The sequence below is a fragment of the Salminus brasiliensis genome, chromosome 25 (assembly GCF_030463535.1).
Source record: "Salminus brasiliensis chromosome 25, fSalBra1.hap2, whole genome shotgun sequence".
Classification (NCBI taxonomy): Eukaryota; Metazoa; Chordata; class Actinopteri; order Characiformes; family Bryconidae; genus Salminus; species Salminus brasiliensis.
The window spans coordinates 21481647-21495783 of NC_132902.1; the positions used below are offsets into that span (position 1 = coordinate 21481647).

The following is a 14137-nucleotide window of genomic DNA, read 5'->3' on the forward strand; positions in this document are numbered from 1 at the left end:
TTTATTAGTTATTATTAATTTAAATCTATTGTTTTTCAACTGTTTTTCAATTGCATATTTTATTAATATTGTTTGTTACTACAGTTATTATTGTTATGTCTATTTAGATTTCTTTTGTATTGCTTTATGTTGTTAAGCACTATAATCTGCATTCTGTATAAATATAAAAGTGATATATAAGGTTTTTAATATAAGTTGTTATTATTATAATTATTATTTAAATTTCACTTTTATGAGATGTTATGTCATAATTCTGAAGTAAACATCCTGTTATTTTGCGAAAGTATCTTGCTATTAGGCTATTATATTTTTTGTCATAAAAATATGTAATTACAAACATGTATCTCATTATTTTGATATAGTATCGTAATAATAAAAATACTATAATAAAAATGTCATTTTGTACATATTTCATACTAGCAAAATACTTTAATTATCATAATGTTCTATGTCATAAGTACTAAATACATCACACACGTCATTTCTTTTATTTTTCGCAATAACTAGATGTTCACTCTACAATTACAACATCTTCCCATAATAATGAATAATCACATGCTGACAAAGTTTCAATTTTTTTGTATTATATATATATATATATTTGTTTTTAATGCGCCTCCATAAAAACTGTAAAGCAAAATGGTTTGTCTTGTTCAACCTCAAGTATTACTACAAGTGGTAACAAGCAAATGAACTGGGTTAACTCAACTCAAGTAAATACTCAATTACCCATTACTTGATTCAAAGTATTTATTTGAGCTGAATAAACAGTTTCATTGCTTGTTACCACATGTAGTAATATTTTAGCCATTTTAGTCTTTTTGACAGCGTAGCCATTTAAAGTATACTGTTGGCCTATTATTAAAGGTAGAACAGGGCTGTAGTTGGAGTTAAGTGTTTTTGCATTTTGAATTGATGAAAAATATAGTTTTTTTTACATATCATTTAAAGCATGTTTTTGAATTGACCATTAATAAAAACTGTGGGTTTGTGGATTTACTAAGAAAAACTGAGCCAGTTGCTTTCTGCAAGCTAAATATTCCACATTGGGCCTGTTTCCAGACATGCAGTAAGCGTAGTCTTGGACTAAATTGCAGCACTGAATTCTTTTTAGGCCAGTCTTAGTCCTGTGTCTAGAAAACTGGCCCATACCGTTAGTGCAGACTGAATCTTAATGAGGGGATGGAAAAAGAATCAGAGGTATTAAAGCACAGGGGCTTTGCTCCTCTGAGCCAGTGCATCTGTCCTGGACAGAGGGAGGGACATCTGAGGCACGTCATAGAGGCTCCACTATCAGCAGTGGTCCAGATGACTGAGAGAGGGTGAGAGAGCGAGTAAGAGAGAGAGAGCGAGAGAGGCTGAGGTGGTGGATGAGAGAAAGAAGGGGAGAGGTTTCAGGCTCTGAGATTTCAAGGCATAAAAGGCAGAGAAAAATCCCCACTGGACAGTTTCACCGTTTTGCTTTCCTTCAAAAAATAAAGATGCCGAACTTTGCGGGAACCTGGAAGATGAAAAGCAGTGAGAATTTTGAAGAACTTCTCAAAGCCCTTGGTAAGTTCTCAGCTCGTCTGTTCTTGCATTGAGGAGCCTGGGTTTGAGCATTAGGAATTCACTGTGATCACACGCAGTCATTTGTTTCTTCTGTGTCTTGCCTGAGACGTCTCCTGTCTTCTTGGTTTTTCAGCAGTATATTCATGGATTAACTGGTGTGAAGAGTAAATCACTATTATTTTCAGGCTGCTGCCCTGCTTTTTTCTGCGCCTTTGTTTCTTTGGCAGCATGTTTCATTCTTATTCAAATTTTCAGGGGAGGTTTGGGAGTTCTTGGGAGTTTTGGCAAGAGGCAAGGAAATACATGCTCTGAAGCCTGGAGTCACTTTCAGCTTATTTTATTGAGCCAGTGTCAAATTATTAAAAATAAAATCTGAACACTGCAGTGGAGTAGTGTGTGAACAGCATGGATGTAGAGTTTTGAAGCTTGTTCTGAGTGTGTGTGATAGAGAAAGAGAAAGTGATGGGATACACTCCTAGACATGTAAAATCCTCAAGAGCTTAGAACTGTTACAGTCTGTGGAGGTTCTTTAAATATTAATTTTATTTTTTATAAGAATCTATTGAACGTTTGTTTGGGGTATAAAATGTTTATCTTCGTCTTCTTTCCAAAGAATTCCTTCCTTTGGAATTTCCTGCATTTATTTTTAAGCCTAAACCAGTGAATCATACCCTGGTTTTTGGGATGGCATCTATGGACGCTTTCTGGACATTCCCGTAAAAGGAACTACAAACCAGGGGCATCAGACCAGCAAGTAATGGTGGTCCTAACAGTTCTGGGCCCTTCCTAGATTGTCGAACCTCCTAAAGCCTCAGAAAGAGTTTTGGCTATTATATTAGAAACAGCTGCTCTGAGGAATTCACTCGCTGGCCACTTTATTGGAGACACCTATCAAGGGCTTTCCACCTAATTGGTCACTTCATTAACAAATACACATCCTTGGGTTTTCACTCACTGGCCACTTTATTGGAAACACCTGGCATGTGCATCCACTTAATGGCCACTTTATTAGAAACACCTACTTTGTACGTCCAGTCACTGGTCACTTTATTAGAAACCCTCGCCTTTGCATCCGCTTAATGGCCACTTTATTGGAAACACCGGCCTTGGGTTTCCACTCACTGGTCACTTTATTAGAAACACTTGCCTTGTGCGTCCACCTAATGGCCAGTTTATTGGAAATGCCGACCTTGGGTTTCCACTCATTGGCCACTTTTTTTTGGAAACACCAACCTTGTGTGCTGTTTCTATGAAAAAACACACACCTAAGGCTTACACTCACTGGTCACTTTATTAGAAACACCTGCCTTGTGCGTTCGTTTAATGGCCGCTTTTTTAGAAACACTGACCTTAGGCTTCCACTCATTGGCCACTTTATTGGAAACATCTGCCTTGTGTGTCCACGCAAAGAAAACACCCACCTTGGGCTTACACTCACTGGTCAATTTATAAGAAACACCTGCCTTGTCCGTCTACTTAATGGCCACTTTATTGGAAACACCTACCTTGTTCTTTTTCTCACTGGTCACACTGTGTGTCCACTTATTGGTCACTTTATTGATTATGAGAAGTTTAACCCTTAATTGTTTAATAACTACAGTATAATAAACACTTTTCTCTCCTTTATTATTTTTTTTTTGGGGGGGGGGGGCAAACTAATGTTCCCGAGGCCATAAATGTGGAACTGCATCCTGGCAAAGTGATTACTTTGGGAAATTGAAGAGCACAGATCTTTATTTACATACACAATGTCTTTCAGCTCCTTCCAGTGTTTGGAAAGATGTAGGTTATGCAAGAGAGCCTGTAATGATTGGGCTAGGAAGTAAGCCAGACACTTACTCACTCAATTGTTTATACCAGCACTGTGAGCTGAGGGCCAGTGGGTAATCAGTTCATGTAGAGATCCATTGCAATCCGATGAGAACACAGAAGACAAGCGCTGGGACATTCCTTCCAGTCAACACCTTGTCATTGCATCCACATATTGGCAACATCTGCTGATAAGGATCTCCCCTGTGGTGGCCAGATGACTTTTTTTCTGCAGAAAATGACATACCACTGGTGCGTATGGAAGGGCAGGGAGCTCCACTTATGGCTGAAAAAGTGAGTGCCAATCAATCATACTGCATAGTTCTCATTTCTCCTCTTCAGTCAGTGTACAAAAGCAACACGAATGCCATTCAGCCATGCCCTCTCGCCTGACAATAATCATTCCAGAGACAAAACAAATGGTGTAATTGTACCCGTCTTGGAGGAAATTAGGTCTACATGGAAAGGAGATACAAATCCTGTACAAAGAACATAACTGTTCCAGGAAAATTTGATCAAGGACTTAAAACCACCATGAAATATATTCTACTACGTTACAAGACCAACAGAGCAAGTTCTACTCAGGTTCAGGGTTTCGTGTTCCCAAAGGAACAAGGTTTGATTCACTCTACATTTATTAGAACACCTACCTTGTGCTTCTAATCACTGGCCACTTTATTAGAAACACCTACCTTGGGCTTTCACTTACTGGCCACTTTATTAGAAACACATATCTTGTGCTTCAAATCACTGGCCACTTTATTAGAAACACCTACCTTGGACTTTTACTGACTGGCCACTTTATTAGAAACACCTACCTTGGACTTTCACTTACTGACCACTTTATTAGAAACACCTACCTCGTGCTTCAATTCACTGGCCACTTTATTGGAAACACCTACCTTGGGTTTAAACTTACTGGACACATTTTTGGAAACACCTACATTGGGCTTTTACTTGCTGACCTCTTTATTTTTTCTGGAAAATTTAAAAAACACTATGAAAGTTACTCTCATAAGTTCCTAGAGCTACAGTGGCAATTCTACTTAGGTTCTGCAATTTTTGTTCCAATGGTAACGGGATTCATGTGATGGGGGTTAGATTCTCTCTGAATTGAACATCATCCAAATCTGATATAATCTAATTCAGTCTGATTTCATGCTCTGCTGTACTGCTCTGTATTCTGTAGGGGTGAACGCCATGCTGAGGAAAGTAGCCTGCGCCGCGGCCTCAAAGCCCTCAGTGGAGATCCGTCAGAATGGAGAGCAGTTCTACATAAAGACCTCCACCACCGTCCGGACCACTGAGATCAACTTTCAGATCGGTCAGGAATTCAACGAGGAGACAGTAGACGGGCGAAAATGCAAGGTAATGACGCCCAGCTGGAATACCTTCATAAGCAGCCTATGGCAATGACTGGACCTAGGCTCAATTTATGTAATAAACCATGATAACCACTGATCATCACCGCTGATGTAAGGAAGGCTCAAACTAACCGAAACTCGTGATACTGACCACAATCTCTTCAGAAATAGCTTCCTCGTGGAAGTAACTCACCGTGATCATTCTGTGACCTTTCAGTGAACCTCAGAGAGGAGACTACGATCCAAGTCTATCTAGTTCTTCAAACCATTGGTCTGCTGATTAGCCTGTACAGAGTCAGGGCTATGGTACATTTGATTATATGGCACCTAGGCCTGCAGAGCTATGCTGAAGACTTCATCTTCTAGATTTGAGTCAACTGGAAGATCTTCTCATTTAGACTGACTCCGATTATATACAATGAGAAATACACTCTTAAAAACGGTGCTACAAACAGTTCCTTAGGCCATAGAAGAACCATGTTTAGGTCCATAATGTGTGCATATAGAACCTTTTACTGGTTTAAAGAAGTGGATGTAAAGTGTCTATACCAATTTAAAGGTTCTTCACACTTACAATGGTTCTTCATGGGACCAAAAATAGTAATATAACTTTGTGTATCGTCAGAGTCATGCAAAAAACAAACAAACAAACAAACAAAAAAAAAACATGTAGGCCTTCAGATCTCATTTTTTTCACTTGGTTTTATGTAAAATCATGAACATTTCTAATGAATGGACCAATAAAAATGCTCGAAAATTGCTTAAAAATAATAATATTTTACACTGACTTCCATTGAAATGTAAGAAAGTTTTTTCTGCCACATGCACAGTTGAAATTCTGGAGACACAGTTATTGCATGACAGTGACGATATTCTGATATTCTGTTGGGACTAGACTAATACGAATAGCATGGAAACGATTAGTGCTTGCATTACTTCGTGGCACGCCATGCCACAAATCTGAGGCCTTCATCTTCTGGGAGGTGATTGTATGAGAACAGGCTGGTCACTGACTACATCTTCATATGGCAGTCAGACTGGTGGTTGGCAGTTTTACTGGCTAACCTCTATGACCGCTGATATTTTACGGCTACATGAGAGCAACAACAGTCACAGCTCAGAATACGGCTCAGAATATGGCTCAGAAAATGACCCAACAATACTAGTTGAATATAGTGTTAAATTAAGAAAGTGTTGTATTAGAAATGCACTCCAGACTGTAAGTGCTTGATGACCAGTTGCTATGGGGCTTGGGAAGACATCCACTGATGAGTCCACACTCACTCACTCGGCCTGTGGAAAGTTCAGAAGGGGCCACTCTGGAGCTTTATGGGGTGGTGAAATATATGGCAGTGACTCACAGACACTGCGTGATGATGTAGCAGGGTCAACTGCCCTCTACTTAGTGGCCTTATGAATCACACTTTCAGATCAATGGCCTTAAAGTCTTTGATGTGCTGATGGAACGCCTGTGCAAACAGCATTAGCCTGCTGATATCATTATATCCTAAAGGGGCCATATCCTACAGTCCTATGTTTAAGAGTTTTGTGGGTTTATGGACCCAAAGCAGCCATAAATTATACACTATAACACTCAATTCTCTTAAAGTGTGACTCTCAATGTGCATATTTTAATCTACACACATTTTCACACACCTTCTTCTTCTTGCATTTGGGTAAAACAAGTAATTTGCCCATCAAAAGCCTTTTTACGCCAATAAATTGTATTTTTACTGTTCCGAACCCAGGCTAGTGCGCCCCCAAGTGGTCGAACACTCAATTCTGCTGTATCCGACAATAGACAATGAAATATTAATGATTTATTTTTCTCTTTTTTTGATTAAAATATGAGGAAAAGGTTTACTTCTGTGCTTCTGTGATATGGGCAGATTTCCCAGCTGTTCAATCCTCAGCGATTTGCTTCAGCGTGGGACTTCATTCCCCTCCAGTATTACTAACCAAGAGTTGTTCACAGAGCTTGGCCACATGGGAGACGGAGAATAAAATCACCTGCAAGCAGACTCTGTTGGATGGAAATGGCCCGAAGACCTACTGGACCCGAGAACTGAGGGGGGATGAGCTGATTCTGGTGAGAAACCTCACATTTACATGGTCAAAAGCTGTAGCATAGCGTGCTAGCATACGGGTTTATCTTCTATAGCTTACAGACACAATATAATGCACAACATAAAGAAATATTATGTGAAAATATGACTTTTGTTTTGCTCCTGGACTCCCCCTACAGGTGAGGAGTGTAATCCACAATTTGTTCTGCGAAATTTGGTGCTGGCAATTAACTGACCCATTCATAACTCCTAGCACTAGCAATACTGCCGACGCTAGGAGGGTAAGGTACTTGATCATCCGATTGATTGTATTCATCCGATACATGCTAAACCAGCCACCACTTCAGGTCTCAGAGCTCCACTGCATGACCTGTGCCAACCAACATCACTTCAAGAGTGCACGGGTAATTGTGCTCTCTCAGACTCCGATTGCTGGCTCGAACTTGCGACCCCCAGGCCGCAGTGATAGTAGTGTGTTAGACTGCTGAGCCACTCAGAGCCACTGTGTAATTCACTTTTACCCCAGAGCTGTATATACAAATCCAGCCATGAGCTCCCCCTTATGAACCAATGTACACGTGCATTTGTTGACAAGCTGAGAGATACAGAAATGACATCTGAAGTGAAAGAAGCATGTGGACTTCCATAGTGCAGTAGCAGCGTTACGGCCTGGTGTAGCAATGACAGAGAGGCCCTTCCCCCATTACAGTCAGTGAAGCATCAACGTGATTCGTGAAAATTTAAATTTAGAATTATAACATAATTGCTTGATAATGTTGCTCTAAGATACAAATATTTGATTCATACTGACCTATGGTCAATATATCCTGCTGCACCCTTATCCAAGCTTTCTCACAGTCATTCCTCAGTCGTGTCTGGTTTTGACTGAGGCAGACTGAGCCGTGCCCTTCCAGTCGTGCTCCTCGTCAAACATAAGGTAGTGATTAAGGCACATTCCTTGCAGTTCTGTGCGTCTGAGCCCATGTCTAAAACACTTCTCTGATTTCGTCCCATTCATTGCTTTTCTGACTGAATTGCGAGAATGCAGCACGGGTAAACATCTGGCCCGTTTGGTTTTATAGACCAGATGGACAACAGTAAACGGGACTAATAACCCAGAGCAGAGCTTTACTGGAGAAGAGGATTTCCTTTTTACTGCCTCTCCAGTCCCTCAGGGACATCAAATGTGTTCCTCTCTCAATGAAGTATCTGTGATCAGCCTAACAGGGGCTTTTGTGGAAAGGCTCTCTCTAGACGGGACACTTCTGCAAAATGCTGAATTCACAAGGACATCCACTGAGAATACGCTCAAAAACAGTAATGCCCTGAATTTACTCAACTCCAATGTCTGCATTATTATTTCCACATCAGTTAGCAGCGGGAGCATTAGTCAGGATTCAGTGAATATTTAATGAACCTCTAGTGTTTAATGAACCTCTAATGAACTTCTAATGAACCTTCCATTCCTGGTCATGAGCACAAAGCATGTCTCTAAGTCCAGTCATACTCCCCACATACTCTTTAAATTCTTCTATGTACAAAGATGCCACTTGGCCAGAGCGGGCATCAAACCCCCATGTCTAGGGGGCGTGATGGTGTTGCCCACCACAACATTTAGCTTCTTTATAGTGAAATTATAGCCTATAAACAATTAGAATTCATCTTATTACAATTTACTGTCTAATTTGTATCCCTTGAGTTTATCAGTCACTAACTGTGTTAGCTGGTTAGCTTTGTTAGCTGCAGCTGACCAGTATTGCATACATTGAGGTTCACCCAAAGATTTATTTTACTTTAGCTCTCGAAATAATAAAGATTCACATCCCGAGTCGTTATGTGAAGTCAGTCACTCAAATAGTTCAGTGCCTAATGCAGATTAACAGTGTTTACAACCCTGTAACATTGCTAACTCTGCGTCCAACTTCGTTCACTTTCTTCTGTAAAACGTCTCGCCATTTTGGAAAAGCACTTCTGGTCTTAACTCCTGTTCAGCATATTTGCACATTTCTTGTTGTGACTTTTTTTGGAAGCACAGATTTTTTTGCAGCACAGTGTTGCAGGGTGCTTACCAGCTTTAGCCATGTTGTTTAGGCCAAGCAGACCAATATGGGGTTGGAGTAAAGGGGTATTAAGGAGTGTCTCCTCAGTGCCTAGCTGGCCACTGCTTGAATGTATGTTGTGACGTCAGATGGCCAAAACCCAACATCTAATGCCAACGTCAGTTTGATGTAGGATAGTGACGACAGCTGACATTAATATTTTGTTGCTTTTAAGTTGTAATGTTCAGTAACCAAAATCCAATGTCTTATAAATGCCAAATGCCAACACTGTGAGTTATGGTGACCCATATCCAACATCTGCTTAACTGCATAATGTTAACATCCACACAACGTAAAACTTGGCTATACGCAACAACAGTATGCTTGGTTTTAAGTCATGATGTGAAGTTACCAAAATTACCAATTACATTTACATTCACATTTAAGGCATTTAGCAGACGCTCTTATCCAAAGCGACTTACAAAAGTGCTTTGCTATTTACTTAAGAAAAACCTCAGCTAGTTAGAATAGTCTAAAATTCAAAGATACCTCTAAGCTTTAGACATTACTAAACACAAGTCAATACACAACCACTCTGCTATTCGCAGAGTACTCTCTGAAGAGGTGGATCTTCAGTCTGCGTTTGAAGGCAGCGAGCGGCTCAGCCATTCGGACACCCAGGGGAAGCTCGTTCCACCACTTTGGTGCCAGGACAGAAAAAAAGCCTGGCCTGGACTGTCTGCCCGATGTTAGAGCTTGATGTCAACCTAATGTTGGTTTTTGATGGAAATGTGACGTGTGTGTAAAACCTTTGGTTTTAATATCAACCACATTTTTATTTTCAACTAAAACTCTCTAGTCTGATCTAGAGATCTAGTCTACGTCTGCTAGTTGGTCACTGCTTGAATGTAAGTTGAGACGTCAGGTGGCCAAAATTCAGTTGGATGTAGAAAAATGACGACAGCTGGTTTTAAGTTGTGATGTCTTATAAACGTCACATTGCTAACGTTATATTGACATAAAAAATACCAACATTTCATTGTGAGGTATGGTGACCAACTGTCAGGGTGTTAAGTAACCAAAATTCAACATCTGTCTAACATTGGTAATTGGATGTCAACCTAATGTCAGATTGACTTCCAGTGTCTGCCTGGTGTAAACAGACGGTCCAGGACACTGTTTTTCAAACAGATTTTCTCAGACATTTAATACAAGATTAAAAAATGATTCTTTTTCATGACTGCATATTTCACACGTTTGAATTAGTATTGAAAGAAGGACAAAAAAATTGCTCCTGAAAGTAAGTCAACTGAAGGGCACGGTTGTATTCATACATGTTTTATTCATTATTGCATTCAGTGCATGGCTTTATTCAATATGTGTACCGAAGAAGAGCAAATCACATCCATGCAGTGCGATTATGGGAGGGAATTTATCAGATACAGTGATGAAATTCATTATTGTCTCATTGCTTGTGCATATCAGCCTGACGCTTAGTGTAGTGGAGGAGGATTTATTGGTGTATTTTAAAAACTGATTCAGATTTTACAAAGCAAAGACATTCCTGCATTACTGCGTCCAATCAAACTGCGGTAAATCACTGAACACTGGAGCTCCACTGATGACCTCATGTGTGTAATGCATTGCAATGTGCAAGCCCCTTCCTCAGCCTGTATTACGACCCATTATATGAAGACATGTCTTGACTTGTCCCAGGAAATACAGCAGATACTGTACCTATAAACGCTGACAGCCGTCAGCTGCCAAGATCTATTGGAGCGCAGCCTTGGGTCAGTGTTGGAGTCGGTTTGCCAGTCAAACTGGGATCCATGTGGCCAACATCAAAGCTGATGGGGAAATGAGGCTTCCTAGGACAGGATGATTGAGTGCACGCAAATTTCTTCACTTTGCTTGATCCTCTATTCTTTCATCACTTCAGGGGGAGGAGATTCATTGATGTTTGCTGAACGGTTATCTCAGAGTATTCGAGCCATTGCAGGAAATTGTAGGGTTAGATCTGTGGCACATGGAAGCCATTCATTGGGGAAGAGCAGGCTTTATTAGAAGAATCAGGAAACACTGGATTTGCCATTTGGGAGATGATATGATGTAAGGGCATTAATGGTGTTGGGGCATGGACAAAATGTAGGCATTTAGCAGACGCTCCTACTATTTTGCTCTTCGCTATTTACTCAAGATACAGAAAAGGCTGGTAGGTGTATGTCTAGGTAAGTGAATATAGGATGGGAATCAGAATATTTATCTAATGATTAATATGTATGTTGTTGCCGTTATGTAAATGTCTAGTATCTCTAACAACTTTCCAGGAGGACCTTCTTAACCCTTTAATGGAAGTCACTATAATAGTCATTTTAGAGCATTTATACTTGTCCATTCATCTCAAATTTATGACATAATGTAAAGTACAGAAGCCACATTCACATTATGTCAGTGAGAAAAATGGCAAAAATAGCAGAAATAGCAAAAATAAGGGCACATTTTTGCATAATAAGGGCCTATATATACATATATAATCCAAATATTAAAATTTGTAATGCAGCATTGTAAAGCGTACAGAAATAACTCCTATCTAACAATCTTTAGATATGCCATAACATAAACAGCTACATAAGGAAACAGCTGTGCTAACTTGGTCAGTAAAGGCCACAGTGAAGGTTCTTGAGGTAGAACAAGTGAATCTGAGAAGTGAATCTGAATATTTATGAGATAATTTACATACAAGAAGTACAAAAGTGGCTGAAAAGTACAGGTTGGTGTAGTTGGTACAGTGTAAGGGGTGACAACATCGACTTCCCTTTTCCAGACTAGGGTTCAACTGCTTAATTAGGCATGTTCACCATGCTACACACTAAGAGTCCTTGGGCAAGACTCCTAACGCTCCCAAAAACTATAGGAGGTGTGTGGACAAAGGTAAAGAACATGTGGAAGGAGGAAGCAGCTCATTCAAGTAATGATAATGTAGTGTGAGGTGGTCATCAAGGCCAGAGGAGGACCTACCCAATACTGAAAGACACTCTTAGTTGTCTAGTGGTCATTAGTGATCATTTGAGCACTTGTTTCTGGCTGTAATTAAAATCCACCTGTGTTTACTTTTTAATATTTGTGACTGTGCATTATAAACAGAATGTCATAATTATCTCACTGATAACAAGTGTTTGCCACCCGGTACACTCTCTATATGTGTGTGTCCTCCCTTGGAAGAGTGTTTTCCCATAAAGCTGGCACCTAGCAGTGACCAAGCCCAGGCTGCACTAATGGGCCTCATTGATCATGTTACGTGGGGGAATGCTAGTGATGTGGAGGGCCCTGACACTCCTCTCGCTAATGTGTCCCAGGACGCCACTGCACTGGGCAGATGGCCTGTCTTAACACCGATTCTTTAAAGAGTGCACGAGGTGGGCCGGCCCTCTCTTCCTGCTCTGGGACGCAGATGGCGTTTGGTGCTGACAGCCGCCCCGTTTCATTCCTGCTGTGCTTTTCAAACCCAATAAATATGGCAGGCCAGCAACGAGCTGTCAGGCCAGCCCACTCTTCCTCTCCCCTCGCGCTGACGTGACTGACAGTTCATCTCTCTCCGACTGTATGTAGTCTCAGCTCAGAGCGGGCCGTAAGATCAAATGTGTGACTCTATGGTAGAGCGCTGCAGCAGACCTCAAGAACATGGTATTTTATGAGCACATATGGTAAGAAGTGAGAGTGTTATGCCATGCAGATAAGGATCTTTTATGCATGTGTGTGACTGTCATATTACTAATATTATAATAATAATAATAATAATAATAATAATAATTGTATTATTATTTATTAGTAATTATACTGTTAATGATGTTAACTAGTAATATTATTAGGGAAGCAGAAAGGGTACAGCTGAACCCCTCTAAATTCTGGGTATGTCCAGGTAAAGCAAGTAGTCTAGAACACCCCTGTACTGGACCATGATGCTACCACCACAATGCTTAACAGCTGATACTGTATTCTCAGGCGTGCTACCAGCTGTAGTCAATCATGATCACTAGCAGGAAGCTGGCCTTGGCAAATTAAAATACATGTTGGAACTTTCAGAACTACTGACTTGATAATCTGTAATCTAATATTTTGTATTCATGTGTTAACCCCCTCCCCACACACACCAAAAAAGTGCACACCTCAAAAGCTTTGTCTATTAAAAATGTTTGCTGTAACTTATTCCACCCCAGAAAAAGACAACTTAAAAAAATCCCTGAAAGCCATAATTAAAAATGAAAATTTACTCTGAAGACATTTAGCAATTATAACAAAAGTGTTTCCCTGTTTACTCAGAAAATACCCCTAGCTAGTTTGTAACATACACTAAAATTGACCTAAGTAATCTCGAAAGAGGAGGGTCTTCAGAGGAAATTCGTTCCACCACTTCAGTACCAGGACAGAGAAAAGCCTGGACGCCTGTCTCCAATAGAGCTTAAAGGATGGTGGGTCTAGCCGAGCCGTATTTGAAGCTCCAAGGGCTCTTGGTACAGATTGGGTTTTGACCTTTGCCATCAACATAAATATTCATATTCATGCCCATGCCTATGCCCATGCTTCTAATCTACAATAAATTTACAGTAAGATTTGTCCTTAATGAAGCCAAGTTGTCTTCTCTGATATCTCAGGATCACATGGAAAAAGATCAACCTTCCATTGCATTAATAACGACTTCCTCTCTGTGTTTCTATCTTGTAGATTTTCGGAGCTGACGACGTGGTGTGCACAAGAATTTATGTACGAGAATGAGCTCCACAAGGAACCAGTGGAGAGATCAGCGGCCTCGGCAGATTGATGCTTCATGTCTACTCACATTACAGGGCTTTTTCTTAACGTCTAGCATGTAGAGCAACGGGATGGCGTAGGGGGGCGTCTAGACAGCTGCACTAGGTACAATACTATAATGGAAGCTGAAACTGTTCATACTAAAAACCTGTCACATGTTCATCAGACATCTCATTTTTATTTCATCTATGTGTTCTTGTACTAAAACCTCCAGTAATTAAAGTCTCCATAGAGATATCTTACTAATATGGGCTTCTGTTTATTTCACAGTAATTATCCTTCATTAGAGCGCTTTACTGTACAGAATAGCCATGCAGTGGTAATACTGCGATATGTCAAGTCAAGTGCTTTTGAAAACCTGATGTTGATTGAAAGCAGATTTAATGGAAATCCAGAAATAAGACAAAAAAGAAATGAAACATGGGGGATCCTCCTCTGGTCCAAACTTTTTAAATATGACTAATAAATGGGATAACGCCACCTTAACACCACTTAAACT

The 14137-nt window shown here is 40.2% G+C and overlaps 1 protein-coding gene across 1 annotated transcript; it reads left to right on the forward strand.

The window, feature by feature from the left end:
* Positions 1–1324: 1324 nt before the first annotated feature.
* On the forward strand, positions 1325–13886 carry crabp1b (cellular retinoic acid binding protein 1b). Its single transcript, XM_072671404.1, has 4 exons — positions 1325–1551; positions 4550–4728; positions 6700–6813; positions 13552–13886. Exons 1-4 carry the CDS (start codon positions 1371–1373, stop codon positions 13600–13602), a joined length of 525 nt encoding a protein of 174 aa, XP_072527505.1. The 5' UTR covers positions 1325–1370; the 3' UTR covers positions 13603–13886.
* Positions 13887–14137: the final 251 nt, after the last annotated feature.

Bases quoted from the DNA above. Each gene is read 5' to 3' on its own strand.
- crabp1b (XM_072671404.1), top strand. From the start codon at position 1,371: ATGAGAGAAAGAAGGGGAGAGGTTTCAGGCTCTGAGATTTCAAGGCAT. The intron at 1,552-4,549 runs GTAAGTTCTCAG...TGTATTCTGTAG, and splicing joins AGAACTTCTCAAAGCCCTTG to GGGTGAACGCCATGCTGAGG. The intron at 4,729-6,699 runs GTAATGACGCCC...AGTTGTTCACAG, and splicing joins TAGACGGGCGAAAATGCAAG to AGCTTGGCCACATGGGAGAC.